Here is a 23,580-nt window from a genome sequence, read left to right as displayed (position 1 = left end):
TGCATCAAGACAAAAAGTACTTTGGGTAAAAGGAGGGGAACAGGTTTTCAGGTTGGCAAAGTTACGAAGACAGTCATTGGCTGGTTTGCATGTCCTAAAAAAATGTAGAAAATAAATTTTAATCTGACATTATGTTGTTAAATCTTCTGCAGATTTAATTCTATATTGGTGCTTGCCTGTGTAATTAGGTGGGGATTAATTAACAAGCCTAAATTTTAAACATACATACTTGAAACTTCTTTGCTGTGTATTATGTTGGAAGAGATAGAAGAAATGATTGAATATAGTTTTAAAGCATCTTCTTCATAAGTTTGAATATAGTTCTTCATATAGAAAATAGTTCTTCATATAGTTCGAATATAGAAAATGATGCGTTATTGCAAAACTCTGGACTTTATCAACTTTTTCTCTGTTTGTTGGAGTTCATTCATTTGGCATCATAGTCACCAGTCTTTAGATAAATAATCATCACAGGAATGTGAAATTAAATATATGCCTTTTATTGCAGAAAAGAATGGGGATTAGAGACTTTTCTTCCATCTGCTGTGCTGCAAAGCATGAAAGAAAAGAACATAAAGAAAGCACTTTCGCACCTTGTCAAAGCAAATCAAAACGTAGTTCCTCCGGGTAAAAAGGTATTACATTTGCATCTTAATAGAAAATATGTTTTAACGAACAGAAAGAGTAGCATACATGGGAAACATTTTAAATTAATTCTTCGGAGAAATACCTAGCCATTATATTTTCAGAGAATATAGACAATTTAACATTTGGTGATCAGTACAACATAGCCAAGAACAATTAAAATAATTAATTACATCTCAACTAAACTATCTTCTTAACTTGTGAATGCCAGAAAGGTGGCTATTAGTATTTCAGGTATTATAAAGATACATATTTTTTAATTAATTTAGTGCTTCGTATTAATGGCAGACTTGTTAGAAAGTTATAGTTTCCTCTCTGATGCTCTGATCTGAACTATATTAACCTATGGGCCTGATGTAAATGCTGTTTTTCAGGATTGTTTTCCATTAAGCTATAGATAGAGACATTTCACTGTCCAAGGCCTAATTGGATAGATAATGTTCCTTACAGTAACTTATCCTCCTTGCTATTGTAAAATGCTTTTCTTAGCACTAAGCTTTCAGTTCAGATGGAAAGAAATGTAGAAGACAATGTCTCTGATAAATGCACACAGCATTGTTGCATGCATACAGCTGTGTCTGATTTTAGACAGCATAATGAGTTGTGTTTTTTTTTTTTTTTTTTTTTTTTTAGTGGAAGTCATATAGTCTCTCTTTGTAGTCAACAGAGAGAAATAGGCACTTCTAGGGAACAATTCATCCCATCCCATATTAGGTGCCAAAAATAGGTCAGATGACTTGTCCTAGAAATGCCTATTTCTCTCCATTAACAGTAAACAGAACCCAAGAGTGAGTAGCTGAGACTTAAAATTAGCTGAATCCTGGTTCATGACACTTTTTTTTTTCTGAATGGGAAAAGCCCAAAACTAAGGTGCCTGAGCTAAGGTTCATTGGGATCAGCAGAAATCCTACTTGGAGGAGGTGAGTTTCAGGTCATGTCATGATTGTGAATGTAGCTCTGTGTGTTTTGACCAGGAGTGCTCAGGGAGAGGGGACACCTTTTTGACTGCTGGTCTCCAGCAGTGCTGAAGCTAAACATGAATAATTCCAATTACTTACTATTTATCATAGTAGTGTAACTTTGGTTTTATTTTGGAAGCTATCACTGCTGAAGGAATCACAGGTGATGGCAGAAGCATTCAGTATTGATTCTTGGTTAGAACAGAGGTTGCAACAATGCCTTTCTGCAGCAGACTTTGTTAAGGTGACATGCTCAGTGGATGAGGGAGAGGATGTGGATGTGATCTATCTGTACTTCAGTAAGGTTTTTGACACTGTTTCCCACAGCATTCTCCTGCAGAAACTGGCTTCTCATGGCTTGGACAGGTGTACACTTCATTAGCTTAAAAAGTGGCTGGGTCCAAAAAGTTGTGGTGAATGGAGTTAAATGCAGCTCGAGGCCAGTCACTAGTGGTGTCCCCCAGGATTCAGTACTGGGGACAGTTCTCTTCAATATCTTTATCAATGATTTTGACAAGGGTGTTGAGTGTACCCTCAGTAAGTTTGCAGATGACACCAAGTTAGGTGCTAGTGTTGATGTTCTTGAGGATAGTAAGGCTCTGCAGAGGGATCTGGATAGGCTGGACGGTTGGGCCAAAGTCAACTCTATGAAGTTAACAAGAGTAAGTACCAGGTCCTCCACTTGGGGCACAAAAACCCCAATCAGTGCTACAGACTTGGGGAAGAGTGGCTGGAAAGCTGCCTGGCAGAAAGAGACTTGGGGGTATTGGTCAATATCTGGCTGGTTATGAGCCAACGGTATGTTCAGGTGGCCAAGAAGGCCAACAGGATCCTGGCTTGTATCAGAAATAGTGTGGCCAGCAGATGTAGGGAAGTGCCTGTCCCTCTCTACTCAGCTCTGGTGAGGCTGCATGTCAACTACTGCATTCAGTTTTGGACCCCTTACTACAAGAAGTACATCAAGGTGCTGGAGCATGTCCAAAGAAGGGCAATGAAGCTGGTGAAGGGTCTAGAGAACAAGTCTTACAAGGAGTGTCTGAGAGAACTGGGTTTGTTTAGCCTGGAGAAAAGGAGGCTCAGGGGAGACCTTATCATGCTCTACAATTACCTTAAAGGAGGCTATAGTGAGATGAGGATTGGTCTCTTCTCTCAAGCACCAAGTGATAAGAGGAAATGGCCTTAAGTTGCAACAGGGGAGGTTTAGGTTGTTTATTAGGACAAATATCTTCACTGAAAGAGTTGTGAAATACTGGAACAGGTTTCCCAGGGTTGAGTCACCTGGAGGTCTTCAAAAAACATGTAGTTGTAGAGCTTTAATGTAAAGCTTTAGAGGTTTAATGGTGTACTTGGCAGTGCTCGGTTAAAACTTGAACTATACAATGTTAGAGGTCTTTTCCAACCAAAATGATTCTGTGATTCCGTGATTTTTGCTTTATTCTTTGTGATTTGCACTTTGGAAACTCATTATGTGCCTGCCTGCTTTTTTACCAGACAGCCATCATAAACAAAGCATCAGAGCTCATTGTCACCTTCACTCTCACCTCTAGGTACTAAGCCAGGACAAGCCTCTGGAGATTGTATCCCTTCCTGTGAAGGGAAGACTGTCACTCTTAGGATCTTTCCTTTTTTATAAGTCTTGTGTATTTCTCTATCCAACTTAACACCTACTTAAAGGAAGGAGATTTCATTCCCTCTTGGCTCTCTGCTTCAGATTCATTTCCTCCTTAGAGTCTAGGAAAACACTAGTTTAGGGGCTCTTAATATGCTGTTCAAGATCAAGTTTTTGAACTAGAAATCTAGTGGCTGAAGAGAGAATAGTAAATGAGATGATCTCAATAAAGTCCACACTCAAAGATTTACACAAGGGAGGTGTAAGTTCTGGCTCCAGATTGTTTGGGTGAAATGAACTGCTTCTTGGTTCCATTCAATCTCATAAAATATGTCCAAGCTTGATGTTTTTAAGTAGGTATTTTAAGGTAGGAGAAAAAGGAGATAAATTATGGATTGGGTTGCATGATAGAATCGTATGTATTTATGTACTGTATTTGGCTTCCAGATTTATTCCCTACTAAATATAGTAGAGGAATTTTATTTAAAAAAAAAAAAAATGGGAATTGCAGTAATGAGCCAGAATAATATGCCATATGCTGCAAGTACCTTGCAAAATGTAATGCACATAGCTGACAAAACAAAATTCTTTGTTCTCTTTCTCTGTATTGGTCCATAAATGTTTAAGAACTGATGGTGATTATGAATTGAAAGCTGTTGACTATCCTTGAAATCCCTCAATGAACAGATGTCTAATTTGAGTAGTTTAACATTTTCCCTTCACTGGAGCAGTTACGATGTTCTTGCAGTGCCCTGATATAGCCCATACCTAAATTCTCAGTGCATTTGACTAAACAAGTACAATCTGAATTTTAAGAATGAAACTGTTTCTCCTCATCTGAAAGTCAAGCATCTGATGATTTGGTTTCAGACTCTGATGAGCTCTTATTGCAGACCATTTTCTTTATACCACATTAATACCTTTTATTTTTTTTAATAAAATTAGTAATGTGTTGATTTCTACCACTGTATCTTACCCCTGTTTCTCTTTCTTCAGCTATCTGCTCTGCAAGCCAAGGTGCACTATCTAAAGTTCCTCAGTGATCTACGGTTATATGGAGGGCGTGTTTTCAAGGCAACACTAGTGGTAATAATTCTCTTGAAAAAGTTTCTCTCTTTTCTTGATAGTTTTATCCAAGTGTCTCTTTGCAAAAATTGGACCGTAACATTTTCTTTAGAAGTTTAAGTTCTATTCATTAACTTAAAAAAAATAGTTGTTAAATTGAACCAAATCACTTTTAGTTTCTTTTCATCTTGAAAATAACATTCCTAATGTAATTTCAATACTTACTAAGGGTTTGGAGATAGGTAGCATCTATTTGGCAAATAGTGCCATCCAATTAACTGAGGAATACTTAAATTATTACTCTGGAAAACTCTTGATGAAAAATACTTTCTTTTAAAGGAAGCATCCATCCATCCGTCCGTCCACCCACCTATCCATCTAAAAACTGCAGTACAGCCAATATCCATGCTCAAATTCCTTTACTTTTGTAATTAATTATTGATCTAGTATTCTCTTCTATATTTTACCTTCTCAGAAAAATGTGATAATCTTTAATCATGCAGATGAAGCTTCATGGAGATGAAAGAAGGCAGTGACTGTGCAGTGTTTCTCATGGGATTTACTTTTTTTTCTTCCCCTTTTTATGCTAAAGCAGGGAGAAAAGCGTTCAGAAGTGACTTTGTTAGTAGGGCCACGGTATGGCATCAGTCATGTGATAAACACCAAAACAAACCTGGTGGCTCTCCTGGCAGACTTCAGCCATGTGAACAGGATCGAGATGTTTACAGAAGACGAAAGCAGTGTTAGAGTTGAGCTGCATGTCTTAGATGTAAAAGTAAGTTTTATGTTGATCTGCAATGATGCAATGTCTTTAAATAATGTTTTTGTCTTTTTATTTAAATATTTGATCAAACTATGCTAACTGTTATAAATGTTTTCAGGACAGTGATATGTTGGAAGTGCATTTTTAGCTCTGGCAATTTGCTTTGTTGTTGTGTCCCTTTATTTCCATGGTGAGAAGAGGTTGATGATGAAATTGGCCTTCTTTTGAAGCTCCTTGAGCTCCTATAAGCCACTTTTAGTATAACAGACAGTGTTATTACTGTTAGAGATTTGCCAGTTCTATCAGATCAGTGTGTCAAGTAGCCCATTGTTTTATTTGCAAAGGACACTGCAAGTAACCATATAGTTGTTACCAGTGAAATAACCTGTTAAAAGGCATTTGTGAAATAACCTGTTAAAAGGCTTTTTTTTCTTAGACCTTATAAGTCCAGTTAAGTTCCTTGTCCCATATCATGTATTATTGTATGCTCTTCTTCTACCTATAGTAATTTAATTTCTCTTTTATCCTGCTTAACACTTTGCATCTGTGGCATCTGGGGAGCAATGAATGGAGTTTTATACATTATATTATCCTGGTTCTTCTTGATGTGTTTCCTATCAGATTTTAAAGTGAAAGGCTTCAGAGACTGCCTAGGACATTAATCAGGACAATCAGAGATTAAAGGAAGAGTTCTCATTATACTTGAAACTGAAATATACTATTAAAATAAATGGAGCCTAACAGTTCTTGTTGCTTACACAGATGTACATTAAAAAATAAATAAACAACAACAAAACATACACAAGGGATATTTTACTAAACTTTTGCTTTGAATGCTTTAGGCTTATTGACCTGAAAGTGTTTCCTTGTATTTAAGTTAATGAAAAAAAACATTGCTGTAAATTACTCTAGGTGCCCTTTGACAACAACATCACAAAAAATGTACAGGTTGGTGAATACAGCATTTTAGCAATCTGGGCATCTCAGTCTACTTTACTTGTATTACTGTGCTAAACTTTTAGCCCTCTTGTGAGAAAGTTGTTATCCTCTTTTTTCTGATGAAGAAAGTAATCCAGAAATTAAATACTTCCCATCTACTTGAATGTAAAATGCAGCACTGTATGCGGTGATGTTTTATATTACCATGATTTTATGTTGTTTTGTTGTTTTGTTGTTATAATACCGTTACTGCCTTACTGCAAACCATGCAAAACCATATCCCTATCTTCCTGCCTTTCAACACATTCAGTCTTAAATAGAGAGCCTAACAATAAAATTATAAAGCTAGAAGGCTGTGGAATGAATTTAACAAAACAAAACAAACAACAACAACAAAAAAAAAACTTTTATATCAGGTGCAAGTATGGACTATCACAGTTTCTTGTGGAGATGTTGGAGGTGTGGGCCAACACAGGCATACCGTAAGGTAGCAGGTTCCTATGTCTAGATTCTGAACATGCCAATAAGTGCCATTTTTGTAACAAATGAATGAATAAGAAGCCTCTGTTCTTCTTTTATTTTTGGTTCTTTTTGATATCTTCGCAAGCATAAATCACTTGGGAGATGCAGCCAGTAAAATTTAGCTGTCACGAGACTGTTCATCAGATTAACAGTAGTTCACAGCACTGTTTTCAGCAATCTGAGACTTCTTTGGAAATTGTCCATTTCTGTCTATCATCGCAGAAAAATTTGACATCAACATGGCATTTCAATGCTATTTTTTATTTGTGACTCAAAAGAACAAAGATTAAGTACTTCACTGTAGAATTAATAATTTATAATTAATTTTATATCTCTGTTTGAATCCTTTAGAAAGAAGCATGTATTGAGTAGAACCTCATACTAAGGATGAGTATTTTTTACATAGCATAAAATACTTTAAAGAAAAAAGTGCATAGACTTTTACATGTTGCTGAAAACTGTTCATACAACAGTTTTGAGTTTGGTAGTAAGCTATGAACATAAATTATGTTTTGGCCACAATTTCCACCACAATCAGTTGCCTTCAGGTCGCAAATGTCCACATGGCTATAAGTCACTACAAACTATGTGAATGACCAGATAGATTGTCTATGGTGTAAATTCTATCTATGTATCATGGTAAGGACTTGGTAATTTTTTTTTCCCTCTTTGGGAGTTCTAGAGGCTAGCCACCTTAAAATGAATTTGAGGAGAGCAGCTTTTGCTGTTATAAGCTACAGAGACATGAACAAAGGTTTTAGGCAAATGAATTTATATAGTGTGGCAAAAGAGAAAAAAAATAAAAGAAAGTGTGTTTCACATGGATTTCTTACATTCAATGTTCTCTAGCCCACAAGACAGCTGCTCAGAACTATGGCATTTTTCTGTTAAGTCTAACTGTTCTCTTTACAGGCTTTGAGTTTGGTTTCTGTGCTGATTTCTCTTCAGAGGATCTTTCTCTCTTCTCTGTTTCTGTTTGTCTATTCATTTTTTCATCACATGTCTTTTAAGCAATGCCAGGCCACAAACACTGAAATTATTTAAGCTCTCATTTTAATATTCCCTGCTGCTGCTGTGTAATGATAGCTTTATCCTCACTGCTGTATTTTTTCAACCTGAACTTCTTCCATCTCTGTTTTCTTCCTATTTTACTTCTTTACATGAGCTTAGGGCACTTCATTTTCTGGCAAGCTGCAATGATTCCTATACTGCTGTAAGACTCCAGCACCTAATGTACCAGAGTTTTAGCCCTTGGCAGTTTCAGAGTAGCAGTAAACAGGGCTTAGGAGAAAAATATATATATATCTATGCAAGAGAAAGATAGAGCAAGAGTCTTAAAGTAATTAACTTCTTTCAGAAAGAGAGCAAAATCAGCCCTTAAAAATGCCCAGTTGGACTTCTTATTCCAACTCTAATCTTTTGTAAATCACAGAATTCTTGAGGTAGAAAGGGACTTCTGAACCTCATCTGGTCCAAGCCCCCTGCCAGGCCACCTTGAGAAGGTTGCCTCATCCAGGCAGCTTCTGAATGCCTCCAAGGAGAGAGCCTGCAATGTGCGCCAGTGCTCAGTCACCCGCACAGCACAGAAGTGCTGCCTGATGTTCAGAGGGAACCTCCTGTATTCAGTTTGTGCCCATTGCCTCTTCTGTTAGCCCTGTGCACCACTGAAAATAGCCTGGCTTTTTCCTCCCCGTACCCTCCTTTCAGTTATTTCTATATTTTAATAAGATATGCCCTGAAAATGTTTGATATTGTTTGATGTTGGTAGTGAGGAAAACAAGTTCTCATGTATATTTTTCAGTGTGGCATTTCTGATGTAATTCCTTTTGATTCCATGTAGTAGTATTGTCAGCAGGTAAACAAATAGAGAAGTAACAGCCTTAACCAAGACTTGGTTGTGTTCTTCTTAGCCTATTACTCTACTGATGGAGTCATCAGATGCAATGAATCTTGCTTGCCTAACAGCTGGGTACTATAGACTGCTGGTCGACTCAAGGCGTTCAATATTCAACATGGCCAACAAGAAAAATACAGGGAGCAGAGAAACAGGTATTCATTGCACAATATGTTATTGGTGGTCGCAGGTGTAAAGCAGAAGCCAGCTTAAGCCCCAGTGCTTCTCCAGATAAATACAAGGCTATGCCAAATGAGATTTTATTGCTGGCTTAGACTTGGCTCTACGGTATACGAATTCAGCTTTATAATGTTCTAATATTCAGCCTTTGATAGCTTGAATTTCTTTCATAACTGTATTGAAACAGATGCGTGTTCTCTATGAGTGTTATTACGTTATACGCATATATCTTGTATAAGAATACATATGGTGTTGTGGAAACCAGCTGGGAATTTGATTTTCTGTTACTATTTCTGGAATAGCATTTGTACCTAGCTGTGGTTTGGTTTTGCACTAAAGTACAAAAGTGTCAGTCAAGCTTTAGGTCATTAAATCAACAGCTATTTAATTTAGAGCAGAGGTAAGCTTGAAAATGCTTTTCTGAAGCATTTGATGACCCAGCTGTCCTATTCAGATGGTTCATTGCTCAATATTAACAAGATATTGTTTAAAACATTGCGTGAACTTGTGATTATATGAATCTGTGATTTCATAATGTTCCTTTTATTTCCCCGTGTTACAGGAATTGAAAATAGAGGGAAGCATAGTCTCCTTGCTTCTGAGTGGAATTGTGTACCAAAAACTACCACTTTCCTGGCTGAAGGAGATCAAGAGACTCAAATGTCCTTTGCTGATCCTAAACAGAAGACTGTAGATGTTTCTGAAAGTCTGTTATGTCAAAAAGAGCACAGACATCTGTACATAGAAAATACCTATAATTCAGGTGGATTTGATCAGCATCTGGCCAAGCAAAGTGACCCCACTGAGGCAGAAGAAAGCAGAAATTTTAATCAGTCTTCACTGCTGTCACTCTCAGGTTTGGAATCTAGCAAGAAAGCACAGGATTCTCCCAGGGGAGCAAAAGTTTCCTTTATATTTGGAGATCACAACTTGGATGGTATCAATCCTCAGACTCTTGGCTATGAAAGGCTTTTGGATGAAAGTCCAGAAGTACTAGAAAAACAAAGAGCCATTTATATTAGTAATGCCAATGACCTTAAAGGTCTGGAGTTGTCACCAGATGCTGAAAGCATTCAGTTTGCTACGAATTCTGTTTACGCAACCATAAATGATGGTAAAATATTTGGAGCTGCAGAAGGAATAGAAGAGCCTTTGCTGCATGATATTTGTTACGCAGAAAACACAGATGATGCTGAAGATGAAGATGAAGTAAGCTGTGAAGAAGACATTATGGTAGGAGAAATCGATAGGCCTGCTCTTCTCAGCCTTTCTGGTTCTAGTGATGACATTATTGATTTGACTTCACTTCCACCTCCAGAAGGTGATGATAATGAAGATGATTTCCTATTGCATACCTTAAACATGGCCATTGCTGCTCCTCCACCTGGCTTCAGGGACAGTTCAGATGAGGAAGACTCTCAGAATCAAGCAACACAGCCTAGAGACGACAAGGAGCAAGCCAGTAATCTAGGCAGTGATGATATTCCAGTGTCGCTTATCGATGCTGTCCCTACTAATACAGAGGGGAAATGCGAAAAGGGGCTAGATGATGCTGTAGTCTCTACACTTCAAGCACTAGAAGCTTTGGCTGCTTCAGAGGAACAGCAGACGAGTGACAACTCAGGTTCTTTCACCATAGTTACATTTATTCATTGAAAATCATTCCATCTCATCCATTTAGCTTTGGAAATGCTCCATTTTGTGAGGGGGTTTTGTTTTTTTGTTGTTTTGCTTTTTTTTTTGCCATCATTTTCCATACATCATATTCCATATTATGTAATGGAACTACTGTTATGTTATTAAGCTACCTGTCCCGGGAACTGTGCAATAAGGTCAGATTATTCTTACAAAATATATTTTTGTCTCTAACACACGCCTTTGCTTGTCGCTTGTCCAGGTGCTTCAGCTGCTGTCATTGATTGACTCTCATTTTTTGTGGCTTGCAGGTGTAGCTATCTTGCGAGCATATAGCCCTGAGTCATCTTCAGATTCTGGCAATGAAACAAATTCCTCTGAAATGACTGAAAGTTCTGAATTAGCTGCGGCGCAGAAACAGACAGAAAACACTGCACGCATGTTTTTGACCACAAGTGAAGGCTATCAACCCCTTGTGGAAGAGCAGACTGAATTTCCCATCGCTAAGAGTCAGGCTGGAGTGCCAGGCATGAAACCCTCTCAGCCTTTGTCTGGTCGTCAGGCTGCAGAGCTACAGTCAAAAGTTGTGCCTTCAAAGCAGATTCTTCATTCAGATAACATGGAAATGGAGCCAGAGACCATGGAAACAAAATCTGTCACTGATTATTTTAGCAAATTGCACATGGGATCCTTGGTATATTCTTGCACTAGTAAAAGGAAAAATAAGATGACAGACAGTGAAGTAAAAGCACCTTCTGATGGCAATGCTACTGTGAAAAAGCAACAGGGAACTAAAAAAGCAGAGGCTGATGAAGACCTAAAAGCTAAATTTGGAACTCTTTCAGTAAGAGACAGTCAACGCCTAAGCACTTTTAATGTGGAGAGAACTGCCTTTCGCCAAAGATGGTATGCTGCTGATGATGGGGCAGCAGACAAGCCAAGCCCAGAAACAGTGAACGGGAAGACATTTCCAAGAGTTCCTGTCCTTGGCAAAACAGAAACTGACTGTAAGGATGAAGTAGATCCTGAGGTGAATCAGGATGATACCTCAGGGCTTGGCCAAGGTGAAAACTTTTTGTCAGATATGACTCCTGTGTCTTCAGCCAAAGACCTAAATGATGCAGAAGATACCGATTTATCTGCAGATGACCATCCTTCAAAGCTTCCAGAAGCTGAGCAGAGTGTGGCTAGACTTTGTGAATATCACTTGGCTAAGCGCATGTCATCTCTGCAAAGTGAAGGCCATTTCTCACTGCAAAGCTCTCAGTGCTCTTCAGTAGATGCAGGATGCAGCACAGGCAGTAGCACATGTGCTACCCCTGTTGAATCTCCTCTTTGTACCTCTGATGTTAAGCACATTATCTCTGACCCATCAATGAAGGGCATTGCCTATATTCCAGCAGATGAAAGAGCTGCCATTCTTCCAAACCATGGAACAACATACAAAGACCTGCATCAGCAGCCAGAAGCTGTGTGTCACAGGATGACAGTGCCTGTTGTGCATTCGGCAATTAATGCTGAACCACTGTTTGGCACTTTGAGAGAAGGATGTCATCGGATCCCCAAGATAAAAGAAACTACAGGTACATCAGTAATAAAGTGTTTCTTATGTTTGTTTTTAAAGTTGCATGTTAAGGTTGAAGGCTAGGTATGAAGTTTGCATTCTCTTTAGCTGAAAGCACATCATCAATCTACAGCAGGCGGTGGGATTAGACCTTAGTGTATCTATTCATTTTACTTACATGTGTTGAGATGTTCTTGGGAGCTGCTTACAAAGATTCTTTTTTTTGTTGTTCTTTTTTTTTTTTTTTTTTTTTGGAAGATCTCTCATTACAGTTTAAAAAAAAGTCTCCTGTATTTTAGATCTAGTATCTGGGGGACATTGATGGAAGAGGCCTAGGGGAGAAAGTAATCTTTGGAAGCCTCTCCAAAGTCCAGAGTCATCTGAGTTCCAAGATTCTTTTTAGATCATAAGATGACTTCAGAAGGTTAATGTTGGAGAGAAAAAAACAAATGTGCTTCATTTATTATATATTTTATGCTATTTTAGCAGATTGTCAAAAACATGCCAGTATGAGTAAAAAACTCTAAATGTAAAGGTGAGAAAACCTCACTATATTATTAAGCATGTTTTTACTTCACCATCTGATAGTACAGAATAATTTACATATAGAATCATTACCACATTTTGAAGTTCCAGTTTCACATGACTTTGTGAACTTTCTGTTCAAAACAATGCAGTTTTTCGAGATAGCATTGGAAATGCTTTCAATTTGGTTTTAAACATTTCATTCTTCCTGGCTAGCAACACACATGTCCCAGTAGTGTGGCAATGCATGAAAATCTGAAAGCAGACTAGGAGAAAGAATGAAAAAAAAAACAAACACATAACTGAAACAAAATTACCATGAATGCATCTTTCCATACTCTCTCAGGCATAGTTAAATAAGGTATTTTAATCTGAAAATATTTATCTAATTATTTAATAGTAAACATCCAATCCATATATTAGGGAGGGGGGTGTTTAGGAAGTTTTATAGATGATTTTCTATTCCTTTTTTTCAATGTGTGCTGTAGTGGAACAAACAGTGTATTATTCATAAGTTATAATTTGTTGATAGATTTTAAAAGGCATCATAGTGAAAAAGAAAAGACGTAAGGAGCTAGCAATGAATTTTTTGTGCAATATTTTGAGGAAAGGAGACCACTGGAAAATACCAGGAACCCATTTGCCCTGAGTATTAAAGATATGTAAAAGTTTAGTCTGTGAATATTGTCAGGGTGATGCTTAATTCTTCTGTCTGCTCTTCTACTACCCCTAGTGTAGCTTTCACAGAGCCTGAAAAGGGAAGACAAGGAGGCATGCCTACAGCTTTTCCTAGACAGCCTCTAGCTGACTCCATCATGCTATCATCCATGCTATCAGAATCAAAGGTGCCAAGTCAAAATCAAGACTCTTGTGACATTCCCAAAGTAAATCAGGCTTGTGGGGCAACAGTTAGTTTACGGCCATATGACATGATAGGAGGAAGCCTCAGGATGCCGCACAACAGGAAAGTGCTGAGACGCAGCAGCAGCATCACTGGAGGATCTGCAGACATTGAGATGCTGTTTGAAAGGAAGGCAGCTGCAGCCAGCTTGAAATGTCTGGACACCACCCCAAGGGATGAATCCAAGTCAGAAAGAAGGGTGGAGCTCTCCCTAGGCAAAAAGCTGTCAAAAAGTTACTCCCAGAGTTGTGTGTATGTCAGCACTGATAGGAAGGACAGTAAGAGGTGTTCAGGCACAGGCGTCAGTCAGAAGGACTCCAAGCAGTGCCGAACATTGCCTTTGCGGAAGCTGGACACCAGCGCCTGGAGGTGTCGTGGCCCCTTTAGCTACTGTTTCCTAAGCAGAGGAAGCGATGATGATGAAGATGATGGAGATGGCAATCAGCTCTCATGTCTCTTCGAACCACAGAACCCATGCGAGCTCGCAGAACCAGTCAGTCAGTCTTTTTCCAGTGAAAATGGACAGAAAGTCTTGGAGTCCCCAAAAGCTGCTGAGACCCCGCAAGGTGAGGCAGTTGATGCACACGAGAAGAGCAGTGCTGACACCAAAGGTGGCCAGATTGATGTGAATCTCAATGACATGGCCTTTGATGCACGAATTACACGAATAAATGTGATGAAAGAGAAGACGTATGCAATGCCTGATGGATTTATTGCAGCACAAAAGGATGCCAGTGAGCTACTGTCACTGGTCCGAGCAAGTATGGGCAAGAGAGAAGATTTACATCCAGAAACATATGACCTTAAACTTTCTAAGTACAAACAACTGTTATCTATGGAATCGAGACAGTTGGGAAGTGCCTGCAGGAAAATGGCCATGGCTGATAAAAGCCCTGAGGAAATGCTTTTAGCTATGACTTCCAGCTTTCAAGTACTCTGTTGCTTAACAGAAGCCTGCATGCGTTTAGTTAAAGTCATGAACTCTGAAACACAGCAGCAGGAGATTATAGCTAAGATAGATGAGGTTGTAATAAACTACATTTGTCTTCTGAAGGCTGCAGAAGCAGTATCAGGCAAGACCTCCAGTGATCCTAGCATTAAACTCTTGGCTCGACATTCAACTACCATGGCCGCTATTGTAAGCACACTAACACGTTCTCTTAAAATGCTTTTAAACAAATAAAATACAAAAGTCACTTCATAATCTACCTTTGCAAAGCCATACATTAAAAAAAAAAAAAACCTTTTATTTACTGTATGTGTATGAACTAATGTAATAAACTCAGTTCTCTCTGTATATTTTGTTATTTTATATAAAATAAGTATAAGATTAAAAAAAAAAAAAAAAAAAAGATAAAATACTGAACACTGACAACAGTACCAACCAGATCTGTCCTTCCGTTTATACAAAAACAAAAGCCAAAAAAAAGCCCTCTCCCCAAGACTGGAAAGACAAACAGAAAAAAAAAAAAAAAACATACAGGAGCAAATTGACATTTGGCTATTTTTCGTATAGTCAAATCTATGGTTGTATGAAGTGAACTTTTAAAGCCTGTTATGTCAATGAAGTTGTTTTCTGTTTCATCCAAGTTTTCACTTGGAGAATGCTCCATGTTTAGAAATGAGAAATGAAACCATAATGTATATAATACAATATTTAATGTTTTAAAATTATAATTTTTAAGCATTGAAAATAGCAAAAAGACATTTAAAATCCAAGAGACTATTATAACTTACTAGAGAATATATATATAATAAATGACTCTTTTGTTCATATTGCCTGAATTACCTGATTCTTCTTTTCTAGAAAGTTATATATTTAAAAAAAAAAAAAAAAGTATTGAAAATACCAACTTTAGAAGGTATCTGATGTATTGAACATTAAAGTGTTGCATTTCAGACAGTGAAGGTAACTGTGGAAGACAGACGGAGGACATAGAAACCAGAGTGGTGGTTTTCTCTGAAATGAGAATTCGATGCCATACTTATCAGGTCAGAACGTATAGGACGGGTCTACACATTCCTTTCCCGGGTTAATGAGAGAGAGGACCATCAGGAAATTCCTGTGCTGTTTACTGTTTCATCATATATCTATGGTGCATCTCAACAACATGAACTGCATCTATTTTGTTAAATATTTTATACTTCATATTTTATGATTCTGAATGTTTAACTGTAAATAAGTTAGAAATAAAATGAAGTTTTCAGAATACAATAAATATCTCTGAAATATTTCAAGCCCAAGACAGTTCTTCTCTGAGTGACAACAAAGGCAATTTGTGAATAATCTGTCCCATCTGAACCTTTCTGGAAAACATTTTATAGTCTTGCATTTGAGAGACAGCCAAAAGCTCTCAGTTTCACATGGTAAGTAGGCTTTAACACGAGCATCTGTTAAGCTTTTCAGCCACTTAGGAGCAGCAGCCCTTGTGAAAAGTGCAAAATACCATTCTCCAAACTGGTGTAGGTAATTTTCATCCTTTTTTTAATAATGTCATGTGCAGAGAGTATAACCACTGTGTTTTGAAAACTTACCCATTCAGTTGAAGCAAGTGCAATGCTTTCTTTTCTGAACCAGAAAGACCCACAAAATTATGTTTTTGCTAAGGAATTACATTTTTCCTGCATAGATTGATGCACTTCACTATGAAACCAAGTAAAGCTTTTTTTCCTCTGGCTGCAGAGAAACGTATCCAGATACTCAGTATCAAAGGCTTAACCTGGTCTGTTGTCTGTTTGAGAAAAATCTCGTTTCCTAGACCAACTCATTTAGCATGTGGATTCATTCTTGACCATAGCTCAGAGGTTGCAGACTGAATTATTTTGGTGGTGGGTGACAACAGCCTGTTCCACATAGTGCTCAGACTGAGTCCTCCATTCTGGCAGCTCTGAAAATGTGGCTGAGTGTACTGTTCTTTTGCTGTGGTTGCCAGATAAATTCTTTATGTAGTTTTTGAGTATTTTATACTGGTCAAAAAAAATGCTGCTTTGGTAGATACTCTTCGCTGCCTTGAGTGTTTATGTAGAAACGTGTTTATGTAAAAATCACTGGTGATTCAGAAATAGAGTTTTAAAAAGAGATTTAGAGTTGTCGTAACTGAATATCAACATACAACAGAGGGATGTGACTCTCTCAGGGTTGCTAGTCCAATTGTTTTCTTCCACTCCATTTCATAAATTGATCTAATTTTATTTCAAAGATAACTAGATTTTTGTTGTCCTTACTATTTAATACTATTTAATAACTTTTCTGATTGGAAATTGTTCATTTTGCTCCCTAAAATTAACCATGGTCTTTTTCTTTGTCTTTTTTTTTTTTTTTTTGGTTTAACTAGTGTGTTTTTTCTCTCCCTTTGAATGAATTTTCATAGGATTTTGGAGCATTTTGGGTTTTAAATGCACCTCATGAGTTCATCTAGTCCAGCCCCTGCTCAATGCAGGTCTAATGAGATCAGGGTGCTGAGGGCCATGTCAAGTTGGGTCTTGGACATGCTCCATTGATGGAGGTCCCACAACATCTCTGGGTTTGTGTTTAAGAATACTTATGGTTAAAAATAAAAATATTTTTTTCTAGTCAGAATTTTCTATGTTCCAGCAATGTCTGTGGCCTTTCATGATATCTTTCTCCCCTTAGAGGAATTAGGCTCTGTTTTCTCTGGTATTCTTCTATCATGTAACAGTAGGCTGCAGTCAAGTTTTTACTGAGCTTTCTCTGAATAAACTGGGCTGAATAAACCCAGTTCCTCAGCCTTTCTTCTTGTTACATGCTCCAGCCCCTGACCAGCATCATGACCCACCACTGGCCTCACTGGTGTAACTTCATACACCATTATTATATTCCCTTCTCAGTTTTGATAAATAGGATCATCAACCCAAGCTCTCAGAGTCACCTCTTAGAAGGCAGCTTCAGCTTCTTTTTACCCCAGGATTTGCGATATCCCCATTTGGTACGATGTGAATGTCTACTTTCCTACTCCTTCCACACAGTTATGTGGCTTTTAAATGCTGCCTTATGAGGACTTTGTACAGTAGTATAGATAGTACCCAATCCCTGCTGGAAATATTTTGTTCATTTTATTATTTTGAAAAAAAAAAAAAAAAAAAAAAAAAACTATTTATTCTCAGTCTACAGACTTCTGTAAGAGTAAAAAGGAGTGTGTCTCCCGCTCCACAAATAATTTTTTCTAAGTTCTTTTCTTTTTTCCTTTTCTGCTTGCCCAGTCACATCTGGGTTTATGTGCACCTTATTGCTCAGGTTTCCTGTATACGGTACCTGCACTTGCAATCATCTTCTCTCATTCTTAGCTCATTATATATGACAGTATCTACACAGAGTTATTTCTTGTTTATTTAATCTTCATCGGGGACTTCTTTCAGTATTACTTTTTGCCATGTCCAATCTGAAATATTTTAATTATATCTTGTCACCTATATGAAAGATGTCTTTACTGCGTCAAACTAAGGCATGCTTCTTTGTACTTTCTTTCTCATTACCTTTCAGAGTAGAAGGAGAAGGCATCAGGAGTTTAGTTAGTATCCTGAGATGCTACAAAAGTCTCTTCTCATCCATAAGCCCAAAATCATAAAAACCTAATATGGCCAAATTGGAATACTTACCACCAACCTTGGTACCAATGGGGGAGGGCTTTCATTCTGAAGCAACCAGAAATGGTTTTCCTAATATGCATTCTCAAGGAGGCACTTACCACTAGCTTTTCCATCATGACACAATGGAATCAGAACTTCTCAGTCTAAATAATCAAGAGATTACTGCATAGATGAAGTCCAAAAGGCAGCATTACTCTTCCTTGTGGAATGAAAGTTTTCTCTTGTGGTGGCAGCATCAAGGTAATTTCCACTGAGGAGTGACCATAAAATTTTCTTCGCCTTTCCAAGAAGTAGCATTGAATGCTATTAACCCTATAGGTTTGGCAGTCCATTTGGGAAATAGGCTCAAACAGGGGCTGGCCAAAGGAGTGGAAGCTTTACATTGTTATTGTAGATTTTCAGTTCATCTACACTCTATGCAAATCAATTTAATATCCAGCTCAGTCTTGTGCTCTCAGATTATCAAGATGTTTCCCTCTGCCAGGCCAGTGAATAACAGGAATTTAAATTTGGTGTTCCTTGTTATCGTGGATTCTCCCTATCCATAAAGACAGCTTTCTTTGTTGTCATTTTCTCTCTTAGTAAAATAAAATATATTCATACCCCTCTCGTTGTTGGTTTTTTGACATTATTCTTCAAAGAGCAGACCTTCTCTTAAGATGCAGCCATCATTTCTGCTGAAGATAGTGTCCTAACGTCACTTTGATGTATTTATGCTTTCCTTCATGTTCCCTTTTGCTTCTAAGAAGTGTGCATTAATTTGTATTTTTTATAAAAATTAATTTGTATTTTTTATAAAAAGAGCTCTTTTTATATTTTCAGGTCCAGACTTTCTCAGAAATCTTACAGACTCTGTGTTTATCTCTGACAGATTCAACAGTTATCTAAATGGATGTTTGGATGTTGCAGTATTTGCTGTAAAACTTCTAGAACTGATACTTCCAACTGCGATTATATGATTCCTGTGAGGCTGTTCAGTTACTAAACTGTTGTATATCTATTGTTTCCCCAGGCACTATGCTATCTCTGATGAACTGTCTCAAGAGCTGCCACAGCACTTTGTAGAATCAATCTAGAAGTGCTGTTCGCAAGATCCTCTGCTAGATTATTTATGGCAGGTAATTGTGTAAAGTTGCATTGTGTGAACAAATGTATGGATATTAATTTGAGAGTGAAAAAAAGGAAAGAGTAGACATCCTGAACTCTATTAGCAGGAATTCCTTCAATGCTTTAGACTGTGTCTGTGTGGCTGAGAAGGGACTAAAATTGTTTATGGCATGCCTTCTTTTTAATACCGTAGTGCCAAAGGTGATGACAATAGTGTGAATGCATCCTCCATGGTTACTGCAAAAGGAAAAAGCTCTGCAGTCTGGAGTGATAAGGTGTAGGTGTACCCTCAGAACATATTTATTTATAGACAATGAATCTAACAGAAGGCTAATTACTGGTAAGTTGCATTTCTTTCTTGAAGTCCAAATTCTATTCTTTATTATGCCTGTGAGTTGACAGATAATGGGACAGCAATCTGTCAACAAAGATGGAATTAAGCTTATGATAATAAACAATATTATTACCATTTCTTACTATAAGCAGATTGGGGAAAAAAAAAAAAAAGGAAAGAAAAAAAAAAAAGTTAGTTGCCTGTAATACAGACTTTGTGGAGAACAGATAAATATAAAAACATGTTTTTATATCATGATTTGATACAGCAGTCACTGAGGTTACACAGTCATTTTTAGTGTGATGTTTTTCAAGTTGATCTTCAGAGAGAAAAGATGTTTTGTAAATCCTTCTTGGCAGTGCATTGTAAGAGTCTTCTGCATATGCCATTAAAATGTCAGCATGGGGTGACAGTAAATGTCATCAATAGCTTTAGCCTTGAAAGCATGCTTCTTTTTTGTGTGTTTAAGTTTTTATGTAGGATAGGTTTGTGACTGGTGTATTTAGATGTTAATGCTGACAACTCGAATGCTTCAGCCAGTGCTCCAGGCTTTGGTTTCAGCAGAAGCACTAAGTTTCTGAACGTAAAATGGGAATATTTCCAGTGTCAGTGGAAGGACATGATCTTAGTACCACTTCATGGAAATGCAATTTTCCAGGTGGTTGGGACGATTTTTACTGAAAGAGATGCCAAAGGATACAGTTCCACTTTGATTCTTCTCTCTCTCGTGGAATGATCAGACTCAATGGAGGGTTTTGCGTATCCGTGAGTTGGCCGTATAGAGGTCATGGATGCCTGAAGACTCTCCTAGTTCGTCCTTGTGCTGAGACTGATCATCCTGTTGTCACATCTACAGTTTCTGATACTTCTTGAATATTCATGGATGGCCCGAACAGCTGATAGCCTGCACAAGAACAGCCCCAACATCAACCTTTTTCTAGTTTTAAGGCCAGGCTTACTTCTCCAGCTTACTTTCAAGATTTTTCTGCAGTGAAATCAGAAAACTGCTTGTACTCCTCTTTGTTCTAGTCCAAAGTCAGCGTGTTTCATTGCAAAGCTTTAAAGCTTACCAGCCCCATTGAATAGTTATTTTAGGGCTTCTGCTACAGGTCACATCTGCAAGCAAATACATTTATAGCTGCAAATATAGAACAGCCAATTGCACCACTGATATTCTTCTTAATAATGCTGAACCATCACTGCCTGATTCAGGCAGATGTATCTTGTAAGTTTTTCCAGTTCAAAAGATTTAATGTCTCTGAAGCATACTTACCTACATGGGACACTACTTGTCTTAGACACTGAAGTGCAAGCTATTTCTCATACTAACTTTTGGCTTTTTACAGCTGTGATTTCCATTTTCTGTCACACACTGTAGATAATTACATTTAATTCTTCTTGGTTTACTTTTTTTTTTTTTCCTTGTTAGACTTTGTTATTTCCTAACTTATCCCCTCCCCATTCTTTTATTTTTCACTTTTTTGCACTTTTAAAACGTGTATTAAAACAAGGTGTATTGGGTATGTGAAAATGCTTACTGGAGAATCTTCTCTTTAAATTATTTAAACAGAATATTAAAATCTAATTTAAATATATAGAAGGATTATGAGAGCAAAGCATTCTTTGATGAGTGGAGAAGGGTAAGTATTCAGCAGAACAAACGAGGGCATATCTCTTAGTTCCTTCATTAGTATAGTGATTGGACTTAAGGTAAAATACGGTGCCTAAAGAAAAATGTAAAACTGCACCTTGGAGATGCTTCTGTGGAGATTCCTGCCAGCATAGCCTTCAGAAGGATTAAGTTGCACCTAGTGGAAAGGTTAAAGGACCTCCAGCAAAGCTTATCATGAGCATCCCTGGGAAGCAGAAACATCTCCAGAGGCAGTCTTCTCAGCCCTCACAATACTACTAATGACATGAAGGTAAGACTGCAAATCAAACCATTTTTTCATGTTTTATAAAGTCATTTACAATGCCATCATTCTTTCTCCTGACAGAATTTCTCCTTCCAGTTCTATTGATTAAAAAAAAAAAAAAAAAAAAAAAAAAGGAAAAAAAGGAATAGTTTTGAAAGTTTTTTTCATTCTTCTCTTGATGTATGAAAGACCCATGTAAGCAAGGCAAATTTTATACTGATGAAAAGAAAAGTGATTCAAAGGCTATTCATATGTAAAACAATGCACCAGTATAGTCAGTATAGGTTTGGAAGATCCTATAACAACTGTAGTATTATGAGTAAAAGTTGTTAAAAGAAATTTAATTTTGTTTGAGTTATTTAAGCAAGTTAAGTTTGACAACTTATTTAAGCAACATCTGAAGATACTGTGGTTTTTAAAAAAAAATATCTTCATTGTTTTTATTTGCTAATTTTTAGCTACATTTTCCCTTTCCTTTAAAAAAAAAAAAAATCAGGAAAATGGCAAAATGTTTTGCTTTGCAAAGTTTGTGGAAGAAGAATCTCATTTAAAACTGCATTATTCATCCTGAATGTTCTTATTTGCACTTGGCAAGTTAAACATGAATATGTTGGGTGTCTTTTTCTTTGCATAATAATTTACACCATTTATATTAGTTGTACTCATAGGACCTTTGGACTGAAAGGTGCCTTCTCACTGAGTCTACTTGTGTGTTTTCAATGCAAACAGGCACCATCTTAAAAATATATATATTTTTTTGTGCTATCTTGGTAGAAGGGTGTTCCAGAACATCACTGATGTAAGGTCGAGGGACTTGTTTTTAATTGCTAACTAAAGCCTAGAATAAAAGACTAGTTCAAACACTGTATTTGTGATTTAATTAGTTCATGCTTGCTCATCAAATTCTAGATGGGATCTTACCTATCTTTATATAGGGGCATTATTAATACTCTAGCTATAGAAAATTTGTCTTACACATCACAAGACCTCATTTACTTTTCGCGCCTGAAGTGTATTGGTGGCTTAGAGTCATTCTGTAAATTACTGGTATGCTCAGTTCTTTCTCTTCAGTCAAGTAAAACTAAAGTTATGGTGGACCTTTTTGCTGTTACTCCTCGGTAGAATTCATCTTTAGTTGTCTAAATGCTGAGTATCAGGTATAAATCTCCTAAACACTCTCTACAATCAATGCAGGAAGAGAAAGAGGCACCTCTAGAGGTGCATTCAAAGAATTCAAAGATGGCTGGGATAAATCACCTCCTGGATGTGGTGGTTTTTCCTCTCTTTCAGTTGACAATACAGCAAACCTAGACAACAAGCTTGGTCTCAGTGATTAATATTGGCGGGGGGGGGGGGGGCGCACAGAGGTGGAATTTTCTGCCATTTGTCTTCACAATGTACTCTTTTGAATTTTAATTCACATCTATTAGTATTTTTCAAGGTTGTCTACTCTTCATTTTTGTTTCTGACACCTGGTTGTCTCTGAATTGATGATGCCTCTCATCTCCAAGTCAACAAAGGCACTAGGCACGTTGCTTCTCCAGAAGAAATGCATTCAAATGAAGAAATGTGTGGCTATTTCCTGTACCTGTTTGAGTCTGTTATTTGAGGCTGCTGTGTTATTTGAGGCCATATATCCCAGCTTTTCAGGCTTATTTCTTGGCTAATTGTTTGCCTTATTCATGCTTGCATTTCCTAATCAATGTTTTGCTTACAAAGTTTTGATATACGAAAAAATAATAGAAAAGTTTTGTCAAAGTTACTGCTGCCAACCTTTGTGGTCAATTCCCATATTTTCATGTTAATCCTGCACTCATTCTGCTGATTTAAGACTGAACAAAATATGAATTCCTTCATAAGTGCTTAAACACAAAGTTACAGCTCAATTTAGCCCTTAAAAGTAAGCAACAGTTCCAGAACTCCTAATAATACAAAAAGTTTTCTTTGAGTTGCTAAGGCTGAGTATCACTTGCTCAAATGCATTTGAGGTTCTTGAATCTTGCACATTTATTTTACTGGATAATTAGTGGAATATGATTAGTGAATGAGAAAAAAAAAGACTCGTTTAAACAACAGGAAATGTTTCCATTAGAGATGTTCAAATGTGAGCTAGTCGTGCTAGGCTCCCTACAAACTAAAGAGAATTAGGCACAACTAGATGCTACTCACATCACTTGAAAATTCACGTCTTGGAAGTGCCTATTTCTCTCTAATGAATTATTAAGGAAGACAGAGATAACCTGCTGAAAATTTTATGCTTGACTTGTGGATGTTTAAAGTTGTATATTCATAATGATAGCAAATAAAAAAAAAAAAAAAAAAAAAAAAAAACCAAAGCTGGAAAACTGTGAGGACATTGAAATGTATTGATTCTGAAGTTCTATGAAGTTTTTAATTTGTTTTCCTTTTTAACA

General features: G+C 37.2%; 1 protein-coding gene across 3 annotated transcripts in view; it reads left to right on the top strand.

Annotated features, from left to right (window-relative positions):
* The window catches only part of FRMPD4 (FERM and PDZ domain containing 4), a 306,613-nt gene extending 291,638 nt beyond the window's left edge, over positions 1-14,975 (top strand). Inside the window, exons 11-17 of one of the 3 annotated variants that reach the window (XM_035337234.1) lie at positions 509-635; positions 4,210-4,299; positions 4,874-5,053; positions 8,413-8,551; positions 9,139-10,200; positions 10,523-11,794; positions 13,039-14,975. In XM_035337234.1, the coding sequence (XP_035193125.1) occupies positions 509-635; positions 4,210-4,299; positions 4,874-5,053; positions 8,413-8,551; positions 9,139-10,200; positions 10,523-11,794; positions 13,039-14,384 (4,216 nt within the window). In that variant the 3' untranslated portion in view covers positions 14,385-14,975. Of the gene's footprint in view, positions 1-508; positions 636-4,209; positions 4,300-4,870; positions 5,054-8,412; positions 8,552-9,138; positions 10,201-10,522; positions 11,795-13,033 lie in introns of all 3 variants that reach the window. The other 2 variants (XM_035337170.1, XM_035337306.1) reach the window with 2 other exon arrangements.
* Positions 14,976-23,580: the final 8,605 nt, after the last annotated feature.

Source organism: Oxyura jamaicensis, chromosome 1, assembly GCF_011077185.1.
Source record: "Oxyura jamaicensis isolate SHBP4307 breed ruddy duck chromosome 1, BPBGC_Ojam_1.0, whole genome shotgun sequence".
Taxonomy (NCBI): domain Eukaryota; kingdom Metazoa; phylum Chordata; class Aves; order Anseriformes; family Anatidae; genus Oxyura; species Oxyura jamaicensis.
This window is presented reverse-complemented; position numbering and strand designations above follow the sequence as displayed.